This window comes from Harpia harpyja, chromosome Z, assembly GCF_026419915.1.
Source record: "Harpia harpyja isolate bHarHar1 chromosome Z, bHarHar1 primary haplotype, whole genome shotgun sequence".
NCBI classification, from domain to species: domain Eukaryota; kingdom Metazoa; phylum Chordata; class Aves; order Accipitriformes; family Accipitridae; genus Harpia; species Harpia harpyja.
In genome coordinates, this window is record NC_068969.1 from 101,414,296 (window position 1) to 101,438,231 (window position 23,936).

Genomic DNA, 23,936 nt, shown 5'->3' on the forward strand with positions numbered 1-23,936 from the left:
AGAGGGGGGTGTTTCAGTTTGATTTATGTATGGGCTAGCTCAGCACCTACAAAATGCAGGCATATAAAATATTTTTTTCTTACTTTCTGATCAGACAATTCACTTGACTAAAACCCAGATATTCTTACATATTGAAAAATATTCCTCTCATGTAAAGAAAAGTTCAACTTTTTATTTTTAATGAAAACCCCAATTTCCGTGCTATAAGACCAAGTTACAAGAATGTGTGGTGGTTTGACTGACAAGACTCTGGGAGGAGCATCCGCTGCTCTGACTTTCCATTGAGAAGGTTTCCTGAGCCTTCAGAAGGCCAAAAGGTAGGCACAGTCCTGTTGGTGCTGCAGGCAACCTTGGCTGAAAAGCCTAGCTAATTTATGGGCAGTGCAGGAACTCGTGGGTAGGGAGTTGCAGAAATCCCATGTGACTGTTGGAGGTTGAGGTGGGCGAATGAGACTGTGGATGAGCTTCCTTGCCAGGTACCTGTACCTTTAGCTAACTGTGGTGGTTTGGCTCATTGTGACCATGGGGTTTGGGTGGGTAAGAGCTGGGAGGTGGCCAGCTCAGTCTGTGCAGGCATCTTAATTTAGCTACAGAATAGAACAAAAATTTGGGGGATTGCAGGGAGAAAGCTCCCTGGTCCCTCTGCAGAGGAACAGTTCTAGGCTCCTCAGTTCCTCAGTTCCTGTTCACCAGATCTAAGTTGACTTGCATGGGGATGTCCGTGCATCTTTAACTGTTTGCTTCATGGTGCTTGGAGAACTGCGCTGTTTCTCATAGGGTTTTGGCAGAAATTTTATCGGTAGCAGAGTGTTGTCTGTACACATTATTACATCATAACTTAAAGTGATCAGATACATGGCCAGTGGGCCTTTGTGTACAAGAATGGGTCATACCTGTACTCTTGTTCTGACTCTGATTTGTTCATTATCTGGATTTTTGCATTACCTCAGGTAGTGTCTGCCTCTCTTCCCATGCCTTTGGATTGTGGAGTGCTGAGTGTATATAGGTAGCTAAGCCCTGTGATCTTCGGTTGGTGTCAGGGGCACATAACTGGTAATGAACACTAGAAGAACAGCTGATAAGCGAGGCAGTTACCTGTGGGGAAGCTGAGTCACTGCACTATCTATAATCTCTTTTTTTCCCAGTTGTTTTTGGTTTGCTCTCCTGGGTAATCTTTTTATGAAACAAAGCTTGTATCACCCAAGTAGTTTGAATGCTAAAGGTAACTTGACTGTGAAGTCTGAATTGCATTGCTCTTGGCAGCACCTTTTGACTTCCAGAGATGTGTTATGGCTTTGATGGAGAGAACAGCGCTCAGCCATCTTAAAAAGGAGGTGAAACACGATATTGAGGTGCACCAAATCTATTGTTCATGACTAGACTTTGCTATTGCTTGAAATAGCAGTGCAGCTAGGTAAAGATTCATAGGGCTTTTTTCTTGTTTGATTGATTTTTAAGGCCAAAGAGGACAGTGAGAACAGGCCAAACGAGATCGAGAGAACATCTGCATTGGTCTGCTGCGTACCAGAGGTCATGGAATTTGTCCTAGCTGTTCTCCACGACAAGAAACCTGTTGTCATCTGCTGTCAGTCACTGTAGAGCTCTCATTGACAAGTACGTTTTCGAAAAAGTTAGGCTGCACTGCTTGTGACATTTCAGCAGTAGTCACCAAGGAATGTCATCTCCTAAATATAGGAGGACTACAGCAGGTAAAGCTTTTAATGACACCCAAAGCAGTAGTAGAAGACTCCACTTCCAACAGCTGTTGGATAACTCCCAGGGCAAAGACAAGAGGAGCTTGAGATCTGTGGGAGAAGGGGAAGAGAGTAAAACACGCCAAAACCTGTGAAACTTTGCTTCTATCTGTTTGTGTTTTTTCTGTGACTTGTGGATCTTCAGGGTGTGATTGCTGCTGTTGGGAGCATGTTGGGCATTGCTGTTTGATTCAGTACCTCTATTTTGGGTGCTGTTTACCAGGCTGTTGTCAAGAGGGATGGCTAGAGCCAACAGTGAGGCAAGGGGAAGGCAGAGCAAAGTTCAGCTACACTTGCTGATTCGAATGGTATGTTAAAGCTTAGCCACAAAAAATAGTAGCTTTGCTGTGCCTCTGTGGGACTGAAGAAATGATTCTGAACTGAAACACACTCTCCCTGAGGGACTTTTTTCAGCACTAAGCCCAATTATTTTTTAAATGGGAGGTTTAGTCCTCCAGGGAAGCCATAAATACGTCCATAGTTGAGATGTAGTCGGTTATATATTCCTGATTGTCCTATTGCAGGAATTCAGTAAAGAAAACAGGAGACTGCTATCCCTAGTAAAAGTACTAGCAGCTGTTTTCTTGCAATCTAAGAGATACTGTACATTTTACTCTTGAATATCTAATAGTGTTCGGCCGCATATAAGTTCATGAAAATTTAATGTCTCAATGGTTGAAACTGGCCACTTTGGTTTTTTGGATCACAGCTGGTGCAGACATTTTGTCTCTTGATAATTGCTTCTAAGGTTGACAGACAAGAAATGAATCTTTTTTTATCTTGGGGGAGGGGTGAATAAGCAGACACAGAATAATTTACGTTTGAAAGGAGCTCCAGAAGTCATCTGGTCTATCCCCTGCTTAAAGCAGAGCTAACTCCAAATTAGATGAGGCTGTCGAGCCAAGCGTTGAGAATCAGGGACATAGACTGCAGCCCTGCTGGGCTCCCACTCCAGGGCTTAACTGGTCTTGTGGGGAAGTTGTTTTTTCCTTATGTCCGAGTGAACAAGTCTTTTTCCTCAAAGCTGCTTTCTAGCCAGTTGGTGCTACTGAATAGGATTGTCTGTCCTGGGTCCATCTTGCCTTTGAACTTCTTAAGGTTCCTGTCATCCAGCTTCTCTGCTCTGCTGAAGTTTCTTTGAATATCAACTTCCACCTCCAGAGCATTAACCTCTTCCCCCAACTTGGTTTCACCTGCAAACTTGCTGAGGGTGCTCCCCATCACGTTGTCTCTGTCACTGATGAAGATGTTAAACAGAATTGGTTTGTAATCAGCTGCAAGTTAGACTTTGAACCTTCACCCACAACCTTTTGAACCTGACAGTCCAGGTAGTTTTTCACATAACCTTATAGGGCACTTGTCTAGTTGGTGTCTTCCCAGTTAGACTGCAAGCATATTAAAGGAGGTTAAGTAAAGTGCTGAAGTAAAAGGAAAATTTTGTTTTCCCCAAAGCCAGTCATTCCATCCTAGAAGGCAATCAGGTTGGTCAGTCATGATTTGCTCTTGCTAAATCCATGGTAGCTGTTCCCAGTCACCTTTTTCACTGTTCATAAGCTGGAAATGGTTTCCACAAGGACTTGCTTGCTCTGTGATCTTCCTTGGGACTAAATTGAATCTGACAGACTGTGGTTCCCTGGATTGTCCTGCTTTCCCGTTTTGAAGATGAGTGTAACTTTCGCCTCCTCCAGTCAACATGACCTGCCAAAGGTGAGAGAGAGTAGCCTTACAGTGATCTTGGCCTGTGCCTTCTGCATGTTCAGATAAATCCTGTCTTGTCCCATCTGCTTATATGTGTCTAATCTATGTAAGTAGTCCTTAACTCAGTCACTTTTTACTAATGAGGAGCAGTTTGAAAAAGAGAAGGTACTAGGCAGAGAGACATGTGGTGCTTGAGAGCAGACCTTGCTAGTGAAGACTAAGGCAAGGAAGACACCAAGTACTTCAGTAGTTTCGTTGTGCTGCACTACGAGGTCTCCTGCCCTGTTCAGTAGTGGGCCAGCATTCTCCTTGCTCCCTTTTGCTGCTGACATCTGCAAGGATCTCTCTGTTGCCTTTCTCATCCCTTGCAGGTTTCCCGTCCCTTGCAGGAACTCCAGTGAACCTGTGCTCTTCTAACTCCCTCCCTGCATTCCTCCTCTGTTCCTCCTAGGGAGTCTGTCCCTGCTTACACCTTCTGCACATGGCTTTTTAAGTTTGAGCTCACTCAGCAGTTATCCATTCAGCCAAACTTGCCTCCTGCCTTAACTCCTTGTTTTCTTGCACGCTGTTCATATGCTTTAGAGAGGTTGTCTTTCAAGTTCCACCATTACCCCTGAGTCTCTCGGCATTTAAGGTAATTCTCCAGGCTACCACTTAACAATTTCCTGAAGAAGAAGCTAAGACTGCTGCTTTGAAGTCCAGGATCTTTATTCTGCTGTTTGCCTTCCTTGCTTTCCTCAGTATTTTAAACTCCTGTATGACATCGTAGTCACTCTGTCTAAGGCTGCTGTCAGCCTTCATGTCCCTAGTCATTTCTTCTTAATTTGTACCATGTCCACCAGTGTGCCTTGTCTACTTAAAGGAGGGCCTGCAGAATAAAAGTCTTTGATGCTTTCCAAATTGCCTGTGCCCTGCTGTTCTGCTCTTCCAGCAAATGTCTCAGAGTTCCCCATGAAAACAAGCCCTGTAATTAGGAGGCTTCTTCCAGTTGTTTAAAGAAGGCTTTGTCCACTTTCTCTTGACTGGGCAGTCTGTAGCATATGCACACCATGTTTACCCCTTGTTCGCCACCGTGTGATCCTGATCCACGAGCCTTCATCCTTGACTCCTTGAATCAATGATATGTTGCATTGTTGAAATAGTGGGAAAACAGCAAGCAATATTTTTTAAAAGTGCTAGACACTTAGAAAGTGGTGAGAAAATATGTTTGCACACAAGAGGAATATTAGCTTATTCCTCCTCCCTGTGTGACCCAGGACGAGTCATTTCCCCTCTCTTTGCTTCCCCATGTCTCAGACTGAAGTCTCTGTGATAGACACTGTCCCACACATCAGGTCAGTGTGTTCCCTGCCCTGCTATAATGAAGATACCTGATGGGCAAGGACTGCTACCTTCCAAAGACTGCAGGCATCATTGCGTTAGTATTTCTGAAAGTACGCTGCATCCTGTCTTTATGGGAGCTGAGATTTGGTGATACAGAGAACCTGTAAGTCCATTTCCCAGTAGCAAAGTAGGATGGGAATATGTCCCCATGCACCAAAGCAATGTTGGGAGCAAACCTGGTTGCTAAGAACAAGTGTATGTTTGTACAGTATTCTCTCATTACCAGGAACATAGGGATTTGGGGCATGACAGTGGAAAAGACCCTACTCTAATTTGCTCTGCCAAGTGTAAGGATTTTGAATTTCCCCAAGTTACATGAGAAAGCTGGTTAGGACAACAGGGCAGGATGAAGGCAAAAGGAAATGTAGATGAGTGCATGATGGAAATAAATATTTCAATGACCTGTTCAGACTACTTACACATGTGGAAAGTTGAAACATTTGCTGTATTTTTCAGTCAGGAGGTATCTTTACATAGTCTTGAATAGCTGCTATCATCTGCTTCGTTCAGTGTCAGCCAAGTTAAGTCAAGCCTTATTTTCTTACTGTAGTATTTAATAAGGCTTACTTGTTTGGGTTACAAAACATGGAGGTTCTCAGTGCACTGTGTGCTTTTCTCTGTACATTCCACATAGGAATCCCCATTTTTAGGGTCAAATATGTGCATGAAGACCTTAATTAAGAAAAAATGTTTTTCTAAACTATCCTGCTTGTAATGTTCAGTCACTTCTACTGTGGTGTTTTCCCCCCACTGCACTCTCTTCTCTGTGTTTTGCATTACCAGTAGCCAAAAGCTACCTGCTGACAAGTTGTTCACCTTAGTTTTCTGCTGTGAGAACTTTGCTGCCTCTCTCGACTTAAGTAGTTTCAAGTAGTGTTTGGCACTGTGTTGTATATTGGCCATGGTGGTCAAGTTTAGCCACCTCTTCTGCAACTTCAAGTTGCGAGTGGCTGTACATCAGGCAATAAAGGTCAAATGGTTTAATTAATCTTAATACCATTTTGAGCCTACTGCTTCAATCAGTTGATCATGTTTATACATGTACTTATTCTGACATAAAATCCTACTGAAATAAAAGAGACTTCAATAGAAAAAGTGAGGGTTTGCAAGATCCATCTCTTCCTAATATCAGTAGCTATGCCTTATTTTAAACAAGACTAGATTTAGTTTGATTTCTAAATTAGTGCAGGTTACATTGAGCAGAACATTCAATGTATCTCATTGATTTTCCCTGTAATACTGTTGAGACACAAGTCACAGCTCTAATCATTTGTTTTACCATTAAAATTCTGTATGCAGATCTGGTCCCTTGGGATATCAGTGTGTAACCAGATGCTCCATGATCTAATCAGGTTCTGCAAGGAATATGCTATTCCTTCAACACTTAGCAGTAGAAAGCTTCATCAAAATGGAAAATTTATCTAATATTTAAAAGTAAAATGCAGTTCAAAGAGACAACCATGAAAAGCAGGGCTGTACAAAATTTAAAGACATTTCTCAGATTAAACAAAGCCAAATCCAAGCCAGAGTCTAAGATGATTTGTCATGACTCCATTTATTGTTAAAGAAGAAAATGTTATAGCTGTCACTTCAGTTTATAGGGTTTGTTCCAGTTCAGTTAAAATAGCATCACCGTCAGAAATACTGACTAGCAGGATTTCATTAATGGGATACTTATTTGCCACAGCATGCGTGCTTTGGAAAGTAATTTTGAAAAGCGCCTACAAAAGTATCATCAGCAGGCAAGATTTGTGCTCTGAACTCATTTTGATGCTAGGATTTGGATCTCTGAGGGCCTTGGTGCTCCAGTCCATTACAGAAATACAAGTCCTGCTGACCTTGAAGGAGTTTTGCAAGTGGTGTGAGGTAGGCTGAGGAGCAGACCTGCTTGCTGCAGGGAGTCTGACCAGAAAGCATCCCCTCCGGCTGGGACAGCAGGAGTGTGGCTCTGCCTGCGCCCAGACAGTATTGCTGTATGTTCAGAGCCTGCTGACTTCACTGAGCTTAAAGGCATAAGTAAGAGCTAGAAGACAGTGAGGGAGTGCCCAGACAAACAGTGGAACAGGCACTACCTTTCCTTCAAGTTCCTGCAAGGTACTGGTGGGGTAAATGCTGCCAGACAAATGTAGTGTATTGAGAAAAAGGGCGGGGGAGGAGTTCATTGGTGAGTGTTGGTACAGGTCAGAAAATTATGTTCATTAAGAAAGAATCACTAATGACTTTTAATATATGAATACAATATTGATTGTTTTCCGTTGTTGTGTTTTTAGGGTCTCATGACTCATTTAGCTTCTACATTGATGAAGCCTCTCCAGTTGGGCCTGAACAGCCAGAGACGGTCCAGAATTTTGTGTCTGTTTTTGGGACTGTGGCTAAAAAGCTGATGAGGAAGTGGCTGGCTACACAGACCATGAACTTCACCAGCCAGCTGGGGGCAGGTATACGGTATTTCGATCTTAGAATTTCTACCAAGCCCAGAGACCCAGACAATGAACTCTACTTTGCTCATGGTTTATTCAGTGCCAAAGTCAAGGAGGGTCTGGAAGAGATCAATGCATTTCTTGCTGATCACCCAAAAGAAGTGGTCTTCTTGGACTTCAATCACTTCTACGGGATGCAGAAATACCACCATGAAAAGCTTGTCCAAATGCTCAAAGACACGTATGGAAACAAAATGTGTCCTGCCATATTTGCCCATGAAGTCAGCCTCCAGTACCTGTGGGAAAAGGAACACCAAGTGCTAGTGTTCTACCACAGTCCAGTGGCTCTCGAAGTACCATTTCTTTGGCCAGGCCAGATGATGCCAGCTCCCTGGGCAAACACAACAGATCCGGAAAAACTGATTCAATTCCTCCAGGCATCAATCACTGAAAGAAGAAAGAAGGGCTCCTTTTTTATATCTCAAGTAGTGCTGACGCCAAAGGCTAGTACGGTGGTGAAAGGGGTTGCTAGTGGTCTCAGAGAAACGATCACAGAAAGGTAAGTTTCTGGCAGGTAACGTGCTCAATGTGTGTGTTGGTAATGCTGCTTTTCTAATTCCTTTTAAAGACACTACAGCAGATGTGTTTCTTCCATGCTACTGTGGGTTAGTCAGAACTTGGGCATAATCCTAAAATATTTAAAGAGAAACACTTTGAAGGAGAAGCTTTTGTATCTTGAAAGAAAATCCAGCACTAAAGCCTAATGAGATTTTATGGGATTGGCTTAGCCTTTTTTTTTCAGAATGTAGGTTTTTCCATTTGTTTTGTTTTTCAAATGTGGTTTCTTAGCATAAGCACTGAACATCTTGCCTCGGATTTCCTTACTGGATGTGGATAAATCTATCAGAATGATCTAGATTATTTAAGTTTTTATTTATGCATCAGGCTTCAGGTATTGAGTAAATAATGTTTTCATTTTGGCTCATCATCAAAGCCTGATACTGCAGAATTTGCATCCTTAACTACTTTTACACACCTTAAAGATGCGTGGCTTTTCTCTCTGCATACCATCACACATTATATCAAAGATCTCAGGACACCATTACTGTGAATTTGCCTCCTAACAGGCCTTCATTTATCATACAGGAAAGAGACTGCAGACCATTGTAGAGGTTCTGAAATTGGAATACTGTGTTGACAGGCCATTAGTTGTTACATTACAAAAAAAGCTGTCTGTGCAAGACATGCATTATTTATTCCATTCTGACTTTGATAAATCACAGCCAATTTTCACCTTAAAGGCATATATGTGTTCTTGACAACTTGGTAGGAAACCTGAAATTTAATGCCAAGACACAAGAGCTATGTTTTTTTTCCCCTTAAAAAAAAAAAAAGGGTTGCAGAGTGTAAGAAATTTATAATGGGGGTCAATGGCCTGCTAATGTTCTGCTCTCTGCATGGATGTGCCTGTGCCAGGAAGGTCTATTGGGAGCACTGTCCCCTTGTATGAGATGAATGACGCAGTGCCTGTGACACTGCAACCTGCAAAGAAAACATGCCTCATATTTGAGAAACTCTGAGCCAGTTTTATGGCAACTTTCCCAAGCAACTGTTAACTTGAAAAAACAGGGAAAAACTTTACCTGAAATGGTATAACACTGACACAGAAGGTTTTATAAGCAGTGGAATATGATTCAGAAGTGCTTGTGCAACTGCACTTGCAGCTGTTTGTGTATCCTCCACATATGTTTATATAGGCTCCACTGGACTGGGCATCTCCCTTTCTGCTGAGTCTGAAGAGCCCTCCTCTGTACTGAAGTACTACTTTGTTGATGGATTTTGCTTTTAAACACCTGGTTGGTCAGGGATTTGTTTTCCCTGGTAAACATCTTTCTAAGTGTTCCTTAGAACATGAAGTAGCATAATCAAGAAACCACCACGTTCTTCTTAAAGCTTGCTGCATCAATAAAATAGCCATTAAAAAAACTTTTCTTCTCCGGCTCATAGTGTGCTTCCTTGAAGCTCTTTGGAAAAATAGAAACTTCAAATGGATTCCAAATATGGCTGAGCTACAAATTACTTAAGCCTTTGAACTCTTAGTATGCCTTTATCTACAGCAAATTTTAAGGTTATAACTAACTTGAAATGCCAGTAAATAATTGGGCTGGAATACCAGGAAATGTTGTTTTTCGAAATTGCAACTGAGATTTTTCATGTGAGCCACACGTGTGTAATCACGTCTGCTGCATGAATACTTCCTTTCCTTTCTTTGCCTAACTCTCTTAACCATTGCAAAAGAAATGTAGCTTTAAAATTATAGCCAAAGCTACTATTTAGTCTTCCAAATGTGGCATCTCATTTTGAATTTTTATTTGTATTTTTATTACAAAAATACACTGCGGGAAGACACAGGCTTGGAATGTGTGTTAATCTACATAGAAACTGAGCTTGTATATTGAGTTAACTGCTCTAAAAGCAAACATCAAGTATACTCAGAACTGCTCCTCACTTGATCATGATCCTGTTAAAAAATAAATAGATGAGCAGTCAAAGGATGCAGCACAATTAATAGAACTTACAGAATTCTCTTCAATCTCATGGCATTAATGTTTCAGCAACTTAGAAGTATGTAATTCATACTAAAGGAGCTGGGGTATATGTTCCAGTTGTGCTGTGTTTGCTACTTTGAACCACGTCATAATTATTTGCAAAAAGATTATTCTGTACTTTTCAGAATAAATACATAGATCAAATCCAACTACTGTGTCCAGGTAGATAATATATGGCCAGTTGCAGCATAGATTTATATATTTTAAACTATTTTCTGCTTATTAATAAACGCTGGCAAACAGCTTTGCACTAAGAATGCAGTATCTTCCTTTTAGCAGCAGTTTTGTAACCATACTTGAGTGGGGTTTTTCCCTCACAACATTGAATTTTGAAAGATCTGAATGCAAGTGTGGAATAAGGTTGAATTGTTCAAATAATTCTGGTGTGGGCTTTTTTCCCCCTGAATAAAGTATTACATTTAAGAAATGTTCCTTTGGCATTTTCAAGTAAAACCCATAGTTGTCTCTTTTTTCCCCCATCTGTACGGTGGCTGTTTTCATTTACATATTGACTTATTCTGAAAACAGAGCAAAGTTTAGATCCTTTTCGGATCCAGCAAAATATACCAGGTTTTGATCTCTTAAGTTGTTTGTTAGTCATGAGATTATTTATGATTTGAAGAGTAGTGGCCACCTTAGAGGGAGAAGCTGGTTTCTCTCAGTTGCAGCATCTATCAGACCAGGAAAACTGCAAGCAGACACTGTGCAGCAGTTCATGCTCCTTCCTGCTGCTTTGTAGCTCATGTTGTGAAAGAGCACGGTGAACTATTCCTCCGTAGCCAAGACGGTTCATTTAATAGCTTTTTATCGTGGCTGCTTGTGGTGGTAGAAGTCCACATGTTCAAACTGCAGTAGAGCAGTCTCCTAAGGTGATACGTTTCAGAAGGAGAAGTGATGTTCTTCCTCAACCTGTTCCCCACAGCACAGACATGCAAGGTGGGAGGCCCACGGTAACCTTGATTGAAAAAAACAGTTTTATGCTTCTAAGACTGAATTCAATAGAAGATATACCAGGACTCTTTTTTACTGATAGTGCTTGCTCATAAGTTTTGCTGTCATCACAGGTAATGCTCTGGGGGACAATAATTTGAAAGAAGGAGAAACTGTAATGTCATCAAGCTTTCTATCCTGCACAAATACAAGAGGGAAAAACCATTTCTCATAACATCTTCCTAGGACCACAGATCAGCATTACAAAGCTTTGTAACACAGCTTTCATCTTCATCACTTGAATGAGAAGAATTGCTTCCATGCATGCACGTTATGTTTCTTGGATTTGATGAAAAACTTTGAGGACTAACCATATGTTTTCAGGCTTAACGTTCTGTCATGCACAGTTTAGATGCCAAGAAATACTCTTTGATTAGCAAACAGTACGTACCAAATGAATTACGTTCCCTCGGCTTATTGAATCAAATTCATAGTGAGGCAGCTGCCTTTAGTACATCTGAAAGACCGTTGTGAAACAACCTTTTGATGAGTGTAGAGCTGTTCTTCATAATAATCTAGATTGTTTTCTGATTTGCAGTGAAATTACTAATTTTATCCCTGACATTGGAGACAAGCGTGATACTCTCTTTGTTGTCTCTGAGGTGGAATAATGTAGAAGAAGAAGATTAGATCTCCTTCAGAGGATGCAAAAATCCTGTGATACTTTTAAAGCTTTCAAGAGATAGAAAATAAACACATACCCAGCTGATTGTCACTTGATTTCAAATTAATCTCTAAGGATAATGTTCCTAGCTCACTTGTGACTAAATCCTTGCCTACCATGCTAAAGCTTCCCCCTTAGCAACCAAAGCAAATAAAAAAAAAAAAAAAAAAAAAAAGTCCTGCACATGAGAATGAACCATTGAAGTGGAGGCAAAACAGCCACACTATTAACAAAAGCGGTGGTAAGTAGGCCACAGAAGCTCTCTGGAGAAAAGCCATCTCTGGGTGCAGGCATAAACTAAGTAGGGTCAGATTTAGCTAGCGAATAGGTGGATATTATATGAAAAATAATCCCTGAAGTTGCAAGAAGTGGAATTTTTTTGAGTCAGTTACTGAGGGTGCACTCCTTCTCCAAGCCATATCACAGCCAGCTGAATTTTTGAGAGTTTCTGTGTTGCTGGAAGTGGGATTTGATGATATTTTCATCCACACTTGGTACTGACTGACACCCTTCTTATTTTATGTGAAAAAGAAAAACAACAACTGAAATGGCAACTGTGGCAACTGTATTTTGCTAATTGTCTGGGCATCTTTCCTGCTTGTAACCTTGGTGTCTTTCTCCATTATGGGCTGCAGGAGAGCAGCAGGCTCTGATGAGCTGGTTTGGGTTTAGGACTCGGTGACCCCACAGCAGCACAGGTGGTGTGTGAGCTCTTTAACTGCCAAGAGGCAGGTGTAGACTTGGTCCCTCACTGATATGTATGGTACAAGCATGCTTGTCCCTCACTGCATTTGATTTTGGAGGCAGCTGTCTTTTTTTATTTTCTTCTTTTCTTTTTTTTCTTTTTTCTTTTCTTTTATGTTTTCTTATTCCTTATTTTTTTCTTCTTTTTTCTTTTTCTTTTTTTTCTTTTTTCTTTTTGTCCTTTTTTATTTTGTTTTTTTATTTTACTTTTTCTTTTTCCTTGTTTTTTCTTTCTTCTTTTTTTCTTTGTTCTTTTTTTTTTCTTTTTTCTTTTTTTTTTCTTCTTCTTTTTTGTTTTTGACCCCAGAAGGCACAAGCTATCTTTCTGGTATATATACTAGGGACTTTGAAAGTACTCTAGGCAATCCGGCCAAATACATAGTGTTTCTATTCTTCCTCAGGCTATCCCTAATTACTTTTCTAGTCTTTCCACACAAGAGGCAATCTCTGTGTTTGCACACAGAGCAGCACAGGGAGACCTTGGTTTCATTTGAAGCATCTATCTGTCGTATCAACAGGCCTGCACAGTGAAATCCCGAATGGGCTGTGTATGTTCAGGCGGATTTTGCAGGCAAGCGTTTTAGTGGCATTTCATCACTGGAGTATCCATCTGCACAAGGATTTTAGTATAGCATTCCCCTGGGAGGTGCTGAGTGGTTGTGTCTGATGGCTTTGGTCATGAACCTGGAATAGCATTAAATTGCCACAAAATACAAAAGCACAGGATTTTTAATAACTTTGTTAGGGAAAAGTATTTATTCTACATACCTATTTAGGTATTATATGTGGGATTTAGTCGAGAAAGGAAGTTGGCATGGTGATCACCAGCTCTGTGACCACCAGCATTACCGGTGGCTTAGCTTTGGGGTGTTTGTTTGGGGTAGCTGGTGTTTTCTTGAGGGGGGCGGGAGTGTCTCACAGTCTTTTCCTGTATTTGGCCTGCTTGTAACTTTTATCATGTTATGCACCAAAACACCCGCTTGCAGTTACAGTATATGCTGTGTGACTACTTGTAAAGATATTTTATATGATCCCATCATCACACTCTGAGCACAGTCAGACCCTGCATATACAAAAGCAGCAAGCATGTTTCATCACGAAAAGGAAATGTTCATTCCCTCAGCCCCACTGCTGTAAGCTGTTGCTAATGTCTACTTGTCTCAAAGATTTCATGCTTCAATCTGGACGGCTGCTGTAGTGAAATTGCAAATGGCTCATTAAGTCAGTCGGGTTTTCTTTGATCTTTCTGACATTACTTAGATCAGTGAGGAAACTCAACAGCTAATAGATGCTAACAAGTGCTGACTGCGGGGGAAATGCATTTGTTGATGCTGGGCCTGGGTCTGCCTACCTGCTTTTACCTCATTGTGAAGGGAACGATTCCTTGTTGGGTTGGTCCTTCCTGTCTTCATTTATAAGGTACAAAATGAGCACAGAGATTTACACAAACAAGCCTTTCCAGATTTATTCACTAGGTGGCTTTCAAGCTGATAGTGACTTTCTGTACAAAGACATTTAGTACAAACTCAAGCAAATACAAACTCAGCAGGTATGGCAACATCCACGTCTCTTATGTTGTATTAGCACTTGCGTGCTATGAACCATTGCCTTCAGGTCTATATGAGTAAGTACATCTATAGGCACATCCTTGTCAATTTTTAAATGGAGAACTGGGCAGTTCTGGACTAACTAACATGCAGTCACTATATGTTTGGAAGTTTGAATTTTTAATCTCCTGTAGCTGCTCTGTGGTCCTGGAGTGGTAGGATGTGGATAGAAATTGTCAAAAAATTCCTGTCAGCTCTTAAAAACCTTGTTGCACATGCTGTATCATTCCTGATGGATTTGGGCAATTATCAGCATCCTCCAAAGCCATAGAGAGCTTTCAACTGTAATCTAGAGAGAATGCATCTACACTCTCCTAGAGAAGTCACCTGCATATCCCCAACATCTGCAGTGGCTATGTCCCCTTGGATGGTAGGCTAAGGAAGCCTTATCTACAGAAAGCCCCTGGGATCCATTGTCAGAAGGTACACCAAGCCTGCAATTAATTTTATTAAATGCTTTCCCATGCTTACAAACAAGTAGCCTTTGTGGACTGAATGAGCAGTTAGGCATGCAGGCTATAACCACAGTTGTGTTTGGGCAAAGCATGCAGAGCAAGCAGTAAGGGATCCTGGCACCCTGATGCCTCATTTGTACAAAAGAAATGGCTGGAACAGAGGGAGTAGAAAAGGACTTGTAAATAGGGAGGGCAGCCAGGCCAAAGGTCTCAGTTATGTACCACCTTCTGTATGATGCAGAACTTGCACAGGCTATAAAAATGCTCATGTGTTTCTTCTATTAAAACAGAGATGATAAAAGTTTGTTCCCCAGGAATTCAGTAATGTCTGTGGGATGCAATGCAATTCTTTCTTAGGGAGCCACTGTCACTGTGAAAGATGCTGGTTTGATACAATATAAAGCTTATTTTTTATTTCTTTTGTTCTTAAAGCCTGGAAGTGTTTAACCTCATTTTATTGGTCTTTGCTCTACAACTTTACTCCTAGGCAAACCTTTCATAATTCCGTTTTCTTCCAGGGTTGATTTTTTTGGGGGGGGGGGGGAGGGGGGCATATAAGATATAAACTTCATGTACTCAGAGATTATAATAAGAGTTTGTCTATAATTATAATGATAGCATTGCATGTATTGTCCCAGGCTGTACAGTTGCTTCAACAGAGCACGGCCTATTATAGTAAAATGTCTTTCAGTGCTTACCTCAGTAAGAATAATAATAAAAAACATGTCTTTAAGACACTGAATGATCATACAGTGGATTTGATGTTTGGCAAGATTTTAATATTGTCACTGTTGATCTGAGAGTTTTTGTAATTAAGCAACTGTCATCCAGAATGTATTGTATCATAAAATAGTGTTAAGATATGAAGGAGACTGAGTGGTTTGAGTGGAGTAGGGGCCATGGTGAGATGCAGGCACTTTTGCACTGAAATTTTTTGTTTTCTGAGCTATAGCACAAAGAAGAAACCTTACTGTCATTTGTTTCGTGGTGCGGTATTTAAACCTACTTAACTTTGTCTTTCAAACACCACCATGATGCTCTCGGTTGTGCCAGCAAGCTCGGTTGTGCCAGCAAGCACTGTTGTGTAGTAAATGAAGAATGGAATCAGTTCTTGGTTGATGTGCTCCTTAATTTTGCTGCTGGACAGCAAAGGGGGACAGCCGTGGATGTTTATTCCCTTCCTACTTGGATTTACATACTCTGAAGTCTGAAACTGGCTTCTCTCCTTTTCCAGTGACACCCATTCAGATTACAGCTCGGAGGCAATGCTGTAATCCAAATAATTCCTACAGTTATGGTAGTGTACTGTGTTGCTTGAGTAACTGGGAAGGGATCATTTTAGCCAGTGTGTTCACTGCCTTGTTTCCCAAAGTTTGAGTGGATATTGCAAAGAAGCTTACCTCCTTGTGAGCAGGCTTTCTCTCAGAGCTAAGTTCATTATGGTTTGCCTTGGTTTTGCTGCTTACCAGAGGAAAGCAAAAACAGGGCCACACCACTGTTCCCTGCTTTTGATTGAGGAAAATGCTGAAGCAGTGAGTACTCTACTCCTCGCTACCCTTCCCCGCTGTCTCAACTGAGCTGCCGGTTGTGCGGGGCTCATGACTGCCATCCCTGCATCAGGAGGAGGACCTGGCTCTGCTTAGGACCACTATTTTTGCATCCTTTCCTTAGCTGCCTTTCACCATCTCTCTCCTGTGACGCACACTCTTCTTCCTTTGTTTTCATTTCTTCAGATGGGCTGTTGCAAGCAGTCAGCCCAGCAAGTTTCATTTCTACTTCACCTGCATGTGCAGTGATGGTTGGGATTTGGACAATTAAGATGAAATAATTAAATCTGAAACCAGAGTGTTACCCTCAGCCTTTAAAGTTGCCACCGGGAGGAATTAGAAGAGGATGTTTTGTACCCAGAGATGCTGTTTCAGGCTGTCTTCGGGAGCTAGGTGAGCGGTCCTGAAGCTTATTGCTGGAAGGTCATCAAGGTACTTGTGTGTTGTCTAAGATGGGCTCTGCTTCTCTGAAGAGTATGAGCATGTGGCATGGCGAGTGTCTGCACCCAGTTTGGTCCATCTGTTAAGCATCTTTCTACAGAAGGTAAAGGACAGCGCTCAACCGAGAGGGGTGAGTAAGGTCACTGCTGCAGCACTGGAAATGAGAGCCCTGCTCTCACCCTGCTCTCACACCAGGCACAGTAATTTCTTCTGAGCTTGTTGCTGTTCTCAGCTGAGAGAGTGTTTGGCTGATAATGATCTGTCTCACCTAGTGGCGTTTGCTGCTGGCTGCCTCTCTCCATCAGACAGCATTTCAGTGCTATTACTGTCTGGCTTTGCTAGAACAGGAGAGACATAAATCCAACTGAACAGTTTTCTCTTGGTGGAATGCTCCATCCTTTGAGCTCTGCGGTCTCAGGAATATTTGTGAAGTAGTAATCCATATGACGAACATCTGGGGTTTTTTCTTCTAAGCTATTTCTCATGAGAGTTATAGGTGCGCTGTTGCTTGAAAAATACTTTCCAGCGCAGGCAGAACTTTTCTTTATTCTCTAGTAACTGGAAATAATGCATTGAATGGACTGACCACAAGGCTCAGTTACTGTAATTCCCTCTCAGTAACCTTCTGGACTTCTGTCCTGCTTACAGCCAGCATCGACCATACTGGCTGTGCAGCTCTTCTCAGGGTACATCTCTTCTGAGATGCAGGCTCAAATCTGCTTTTTTTTTTTTTTTTTTTTTTTTTAGTGGTCTGTATTTTTCTCTAGGCCTATGCTTGTGAACTCTTGTCATCTCTTAAATAATGTGTCCACTGATGCACAATATACCAGCACGTTGGGTCACACAGACAGAGGCTGTGCTGTCTAGCAGATCTCCTCCCTGAGTCCACGCTGGGTGGAGGGATGCAAGGTCTCTCTGGGTGGTCTTTGATGCTTGATGCAGGGCAGATGCTCAGCTGAGGCTGACCACCATCAGCATCTGGTGTGACAGGTCTGTAGGAGGAAGGGGACTGCAGCAGCTCTATGATGAATGTGCAGCTTGGTCTGTATCCCACAGGAGGAGCATAAGCCACTGCAGGGATTCTCATGCTCAGTGCATGGCTGACATGACAGGTCTGTGTTTCCTTGTGCCAGTGGAACAGAGTGGTTCAGCACGACTCCATGTCACAGTGAAGGAGGAGGGAATGACCTCTCTTGGCAACCTCTCTTCCGACACATTTCGAGTGGATGGACCTCAGGGCAGGGACTGGGGTAGCAAAGTCCCTCCCACTGTAAGAGAAGATCAGGTTTGAGACCACCTGAGGAACCTGAACATACTGAAGTCTATAGACCCTGACAAGATGCATCCTAGAGTCCTGAGGGAATTGGCTGATGTAGTTGCCAAGCCATTCTCCATCATATTTGAAAGTCGCAGCAGTCAAGTGAAGTCCCTGGAGACTGGAAAAGGGAAACATTGCACCCATTTTTAAAAAGGGTAGAAAGGAGGACCCTGAGAAGTATTGACCTGTCAGCCTCCCCTCTGAGCCTGGGAAGATCATGGAACAGGTCCTCCTGGAAGCTATGCTAAGGCACGTGGAGGACAGGGAGGTGATTCGAGACAGCCAGCATGGCTTCACCAAGGGCAAGTCCTGCCTGACCAACCTAGTGGTCTTCTCTGATGGAGTTGCTACGTTAGCGGACAGCGGAAGAGCTAGAGGTGTCATCTATCTGGGCTTCTGTAAGGCCTCTGACACAGTCCCCCACAACATCCTTCTCCCTAAATAGGACAGATATGGATTTGATGGATGGACTTTTTGGCAGATAAGGAATTGGCTGGATGGTTGCATCCAGAGAGTGGTTGTCAGCAGCTCAATATCCAGATGGAGGTCAGTGACAAGTAGTATCCCTCAGGGGTCCGTATTGGGACCAGTACTCTTTAATATCTTCATCAATGACAAGAGACAGTGGGATCAAGTGCACCCTCAGCAAATTTGCAGGTAACACCAAGCTGAGTGGTGCAGTTGACACACCTGAGGGACGGGATGCCATCCAGAGGGACCTGGACAAGCTTGAGAAATGGGCCCATGCGAACCTCATGAGGTTCAACAAGGCCAAGTGCAAGGTCCTGCACCTGGGTCGGGGCAACCCCTGGTGTCAATACAGTCTGGGGGATGAAGGGATTGAGAGCAGCCCTGTGGAGAAGGACTTGGGGGTACTTGTGCATGAAAAACTGGACATGAGCTGGCAATGTGCTCTCGCAGTCCAGAAAGCCAACAGTATCCTGGGCTGTGTCAAAAGAAGGGTGGCCAGCTGGTCAAGGGAGGGTATTCTCCCACTCTGCTCCGCTCTCATGAGACCCCACCTGGAGTACTGCATTCAGCTCTGGAGTCCTCAGCACAGGAAAGACATGGACCTGTTGGAGCAGGTCCAGAGGAAAGCCACAAAGATCATCAAAGGGCTGGAGCACCTGTCCTGTGAGCAAAGGCTGAGAGTGGGGTCGTTTCACCTGGGGAGGAGAAGGCTCTGGGGAGACCTTATTGCAGCCTTTCAGTACTTAAAAGTGGGCTTGTAAGAAAGATGAGGACAGACTTTTTAGTAGGGCCTGTTGTGGTAGGACAAGGGGTAATGGTTTTAAAGTAAAAGAGGGTAGCTTCAGACTAGGTAAAAGGAAGAAAATTTTTACAACGAGGGTGGTGAAACACTGGAACAGGTTGCCCAGAGAGGCTGTAGATGCCCCATTCCTAGAAATGTTCAAGGTCTGGTTGAATGGGGCTCTGAGCAACCTGCTCTAGTTGAAGATGTCCCTGCTCATTGCAGAGGGTTTGGACTAGGTCCCTTCCAACCAAAACTATTCTATGGTTCTATGACCTCTTTGTTACAGTGTGTCTCAACCAGATATGTATTCTGGCTTCACTCCAGGAGGATTTTAGTTTATTGTTGATGCATCCCCTGCAGTCCCTTGCTATATTTTTACAAATTATATAATGCATTTTTTAGTCTACCTTTTCCCTGATGGTCTGTGATGTGGTTTGTTTCATCTGTGGTATAACAACCCTAGTTCATCAATGTGGAGTTCTCTCTCATTAAATAAAATATGAGATCAACTGAGAAGTTACCAGTATTACTGGAAACATGAGACTTCTCACAGTGTCTGCCTATTTTTAGTGCTGATCTGAACCAGTAAGAGCTCTCCAAATCATTAAAACATTTTTGTTTTTAAAGCTAATTTGAGATCACATCAGTGGTATATTTGTTAATATTTTATTTCCTTTTTTTAAGAGTTTGGTCTACATTTGTTGGTTTTTCTAGATGAGTCAGCAAGTGCATATTTCTGTAAATTGTTTAAACCCAGTGATTACAAACCTATTTTTTTTTCCATTGGTGCAGCTTTTTATTGAAAACTGCAGGTATCTTAAAGTCTACTCTTGTTTTCAGGAATGCATCTTTCAGTGTTTTTCTCCAGGCAGAAGTCTATTTTAGGAAAATACTTTATGTCAAAATGTTTCAACTTTGTACTTCTATTAATTCTGTCTTGTCTTCAGATTTATGTTACAGTGTTAATTGTGATATTTAATACTGTTTGTATATTCCCAGATTTTCATTTTTGTACTCAGAAATAGGTCTTGAACTTTATTTGATGGGAAAGGCCAACATTTTGTATTTGCTTTCTATTTCGAAACAAAATCAGAGTTTGAAATGCTGGAGTTTCTCACAGAACAGCAGTTCTTGGTTTGGGGCCAGATCTGTTTCATACCACAATGGGTGTCTAGTGCTGAAGTACCCAGCCTTTACTTGCCTCTTGATATCACTGTTGATCAAGTGACAGTCTGCAGACAATATCATACTTTTTCTCTCATTCCTACTGTCCATTTTAAGTTTGCTTATGACTATTGGAAATTACGGTTTTATCCATTAGCTATAGGGTGAATACCACTGGCCAAACAAAGTAGCAGTATTATTAACAATAATAATTCAGCTGGCGTACATGGTAATAAACACTGTAGAAGGACAGAGTTCTTCAGGGAGACACTATCATCTAAGTATTACTGTTGCATATCTCCAGGACTTTTACGTTTTTGCAGGAAAAATAAGTCAGAACCTGTTTTTATTTTTCTCTAGGAAAGTTCAACCTTATTATTTTGGCCAAAAGTGAAATGGCCTGATTGCCCTCTTTAAAATTTAAAATTATTTGAAGTCAAGGCAGACAGCATGATGGTAGATGCAGTCTGGAGTTAGTGATTTGGGACTATGCAGTGTGGAAGGGTCTGACTCAGCTTTATGACTGATCTGAATTTTGCTGTCAGTCATGTTATGTTGCCATTGATTGCATCATTGAGACATTTCAAGACTGTGGCCTATAAGGTTGAGTTAAAAGATGACTGTTAGTATTTGATTACAAAATCTGCCAGTAATGAATGTTAAAAAGGATGGCTCAAAGGTCAGCAGAAATATCTACCAGAGTGAAACAAACAGATTTTATTCCTTTCAGTGGATTCCTTTGCACAGTGCAGTAAGTAAAGTGTACCACTGTTACCTTAACGATAGGCCCTTGTGAGTTGGTTAAAATAACTGTATTAATCCTGCTTATCTTCATGTTAAGTTCTGCTATATTCAGTGTGGAGCTTGGAAGTTAATTTTTCATCCAGTGTTTAAATTGTCAGGATTCTTCTTGGAGCCTTCTTTGCAACTCCCAGTATCACTGGGGAAGATGTTTTATAAAAGCTGTAAGAAGTGAATACATTCAAGCAGAGAGGAGAGTGATCTGTCTCATCTCCATAGCAGAACTGCTGAAAGACTAGCATGAGCACTGCACACATTAAAGCAGACCTATAAAAACAGTGGTTTAGGGTAGAGAGCAGAAAACATAACGCCTTTATCTAAAAACAGCAGGGAATGGTCTGAGCCCCCACAAGCTTTCAGGAGAAGGTGAGACTTAAGAGCTTACCTGGAAAGAAGTGATAATTAAAGATACAGAGGTTAATGGAAAGTAGGGTAAATGTTGATGAAGTTTTGCCAAAGGTGGATGGTGTCAAATGATCTTCTTTTTTTTTTTTTTTTTTGTAACTACTTCTGTGGAGATTTTACAGGAAAATTTTGGGATTTCAGTAATGCAGCTGGTAAAGTGTTAAGTAGGATATTATCAACCAAAATGGAATTTGGGAATTGGAAATGGATTTGGGACTGGTTGGAAGCACCAGACTGAAGAGAAGGTAATGGCAGCATTCCTCAGAGAGCCTGGTTGTCTTTAGTATTTCCATGAAGGACCTTGGATTCAGCTGTAGGAGACTGCTAATAGAGTTTGCTGATAACACAAAGTGGCTATCACCGTAACAGAAGACAGCTGTGAGGCAACATACAGCAAGAATTGGATGCCTGCAGTATTTAGAAATGAGCTGGAATTCAGTGGTATAAAATGCAAGGTCATAATCATGGGAGCATGCTCTGGTAAGGTGGGATCTCATCAGCTGGGGAAGACAGGCAAGGCAGATGCTGGAGTGTCACCCATGGCTGGCTAAAGCTGAGCCCTCAGCGGAAAGCATCTGGGAAAAAGAGCGGAATCTTCTTGATATGCACCGAGACGTTTCCAGCATGTGCAGAAAGGTGGCGATATTACTGTCCAGGATAGGGATATCTTTTTGTATATCCTGTGCAATTCTGATCATCCATGTTCTGGGGAGTAGATTAAAATTGGCACAGATGCAGAGAGGGACTACTAACTAGGATAATCAGGGAATGAATTGGTGAAGACATTGAGAGAGCTTGTCTTGTTTATCCTAGCACAGTGAAGCCTGAGAGACTATGTGATTACTGTCTATAAATATCACGGGCATAAATGCCAGGGAGGGAAAAGAATAGTTTAGGCTAAAGGCCGATGTTCTCATAAGAGCAACAGTTATACACTGACTAAATACATTTTGGCTGGAAGTGAGAGAAGGGCTCCCTGCCATCAGAGCAGTGAAGTTTTCCAACAGTCTTACAGCTGGAAAAGCGAGAGTGAGAAAGCTGACTGCTTTTAAGATGAGTTCTGTCAGCTTTTGAAAAGAGGAACAGAGATCATTAGCAGATTCCTCCCAGGCCCCCTTCCACAGGAGAATGTCATGGCTGCTAACGCGCCTTTTTGAAGGCAGCTGTGCACAGTCTTGTCCGTGCCACTTGCTTTGTCACTGGAGGTGGCAGGACAGGACCACACGGCGCAGCATTCCTCTCTGCTGGGTTGCTCGCGGGAGCCCCGGGAGCAGTCTGGTCTCAAGGCACATGAGCAGCCACTGCCCGGGGATGGGGAAGCTGGCGCTCTTGCGGTATTTGTTCATAGCCCCAGTGGTTATTGAGGAGTCAGAGAAGTCTGTGTTTGGGGGACAAGTCTTCCTGCTGTGGGACCACCTTGGCAGGAACGTAGCCCGGGAAGCGTGTCTCTCCCAGCTGTAGCCAGAACAAACATTTCGCACTGTGAAAGAGCAGTGGCTATTCCATAATATCTCCTGGGTGCTCTATTTGGCATAATTATAATTGGTATAATGCAAGGTTTATCATATGAATACTTTGGGCTTGTTAACACTGGGTTGTGAGGAAAACAAGTGGAAGGAATGAGGAATAGTTCAGCAAAGGCTGCTCCTGGTAAATGATTCACAGCAATGCCCAGGATGCTATTTAGGAGGATATTGCCTCTGGGATCCAGCTGATGAACAAAACTGGTTTAGCTGTGTGAGGCCAGAGCTAGAAGCCAGAAAATGTATAAAGGCTAATAAGCAGCTTAGTCCCCCTTTCCGGTGAGATGAAGCAGTTGTTGTGGAGGAGCTAGTGGGTGTGTGATGACCCTAGACCTCCCCCAGCCTGTGGTCTGGGCAGGGGGGCTAGGTGGCAAAAACCTAGGTGGCAATGACAGCAGTGTAATAAGGATCCTTAGTGCTGAGTATCTATTTGATACACACCTTGCAAGGGAAATGATAAAATTAGCTTTGCAGGTGAAGGCTTGGTGAAGAAAGAGGTGGAGGAAGTTCAGTCCACGCAAAAAGGCAGTTGCTAATATAATCGAAGCAAATGACAGCAGGAGGCAGAAGAGGTGGTGCCTCAGATGGAGAGAGGTACAGCAGGGAGGAATTTTCATGCTAAACAGAAATTTGCTGGACAAACAGATTTGTGAGGACCATTGATACTATTTGTGAAATTGGGTCAAGCTTGATGACTACTTGTATTTGAGGAAAATATGTAGGAAAACATTTCATCTTGATATTTTCCAACTTAATGTTTTGGAATTAATGAAGTGTTCTGACAGTTTCAAAATAACTTTATTTTTAAAGGACACCTAATTTAAAATTATATAAATTTTAAAGGACCAAAAAGTAAGAGAAGAATGTTTAATTGGCTACGTTGAACATTAACTAGACATTTAATTTTTTTAATTAACTGAAAAACTGGATGTTCCTATATAATTTTGTCCCCTACCATCTCATTTCCTGACTTTTTTTAATCACAACATCATTCAAATCAGAGCTGTAACTCTGTCCAATTTCTGTTACTTGGATGTGCAGCCTGAAGCTCTTACTATATTCTCTGCTTCTTCTTGCTGTCCAGATAGCATCAGTGATGAAAAATGACTATTTCCCTGTACCTTTTTTCAAAGGCAATTCTTTTTGTTGTAATTTTCC

The 23,936-nt window shown here is 42.1% G+C and overlaps 1 protein-coding gene across 1 annotated transcript in view; it reads left to right on the forward strand.

Annotated features, from left to right (window-relative positions):
* The window catches only part of PLCXD3 (phosphatidylinositol specific phospholipase C X domain containing 3), an 87,099-nt gene that overhangs the window by 45,983 nt on the left and 17,180 nt on the right, over positions 1-23,936 (forward strand). The window contains exon 2 of the mRNA XM_052777750.1: positions 7,106-7,814. Within this exon, the coding sequence (XP_052633710.1) occupies positions 7,106-7,814 (709 nt within the window). The remainder of the gene's footprint in view (positions 1-7,105; positions 7,815-23,936) is intronic.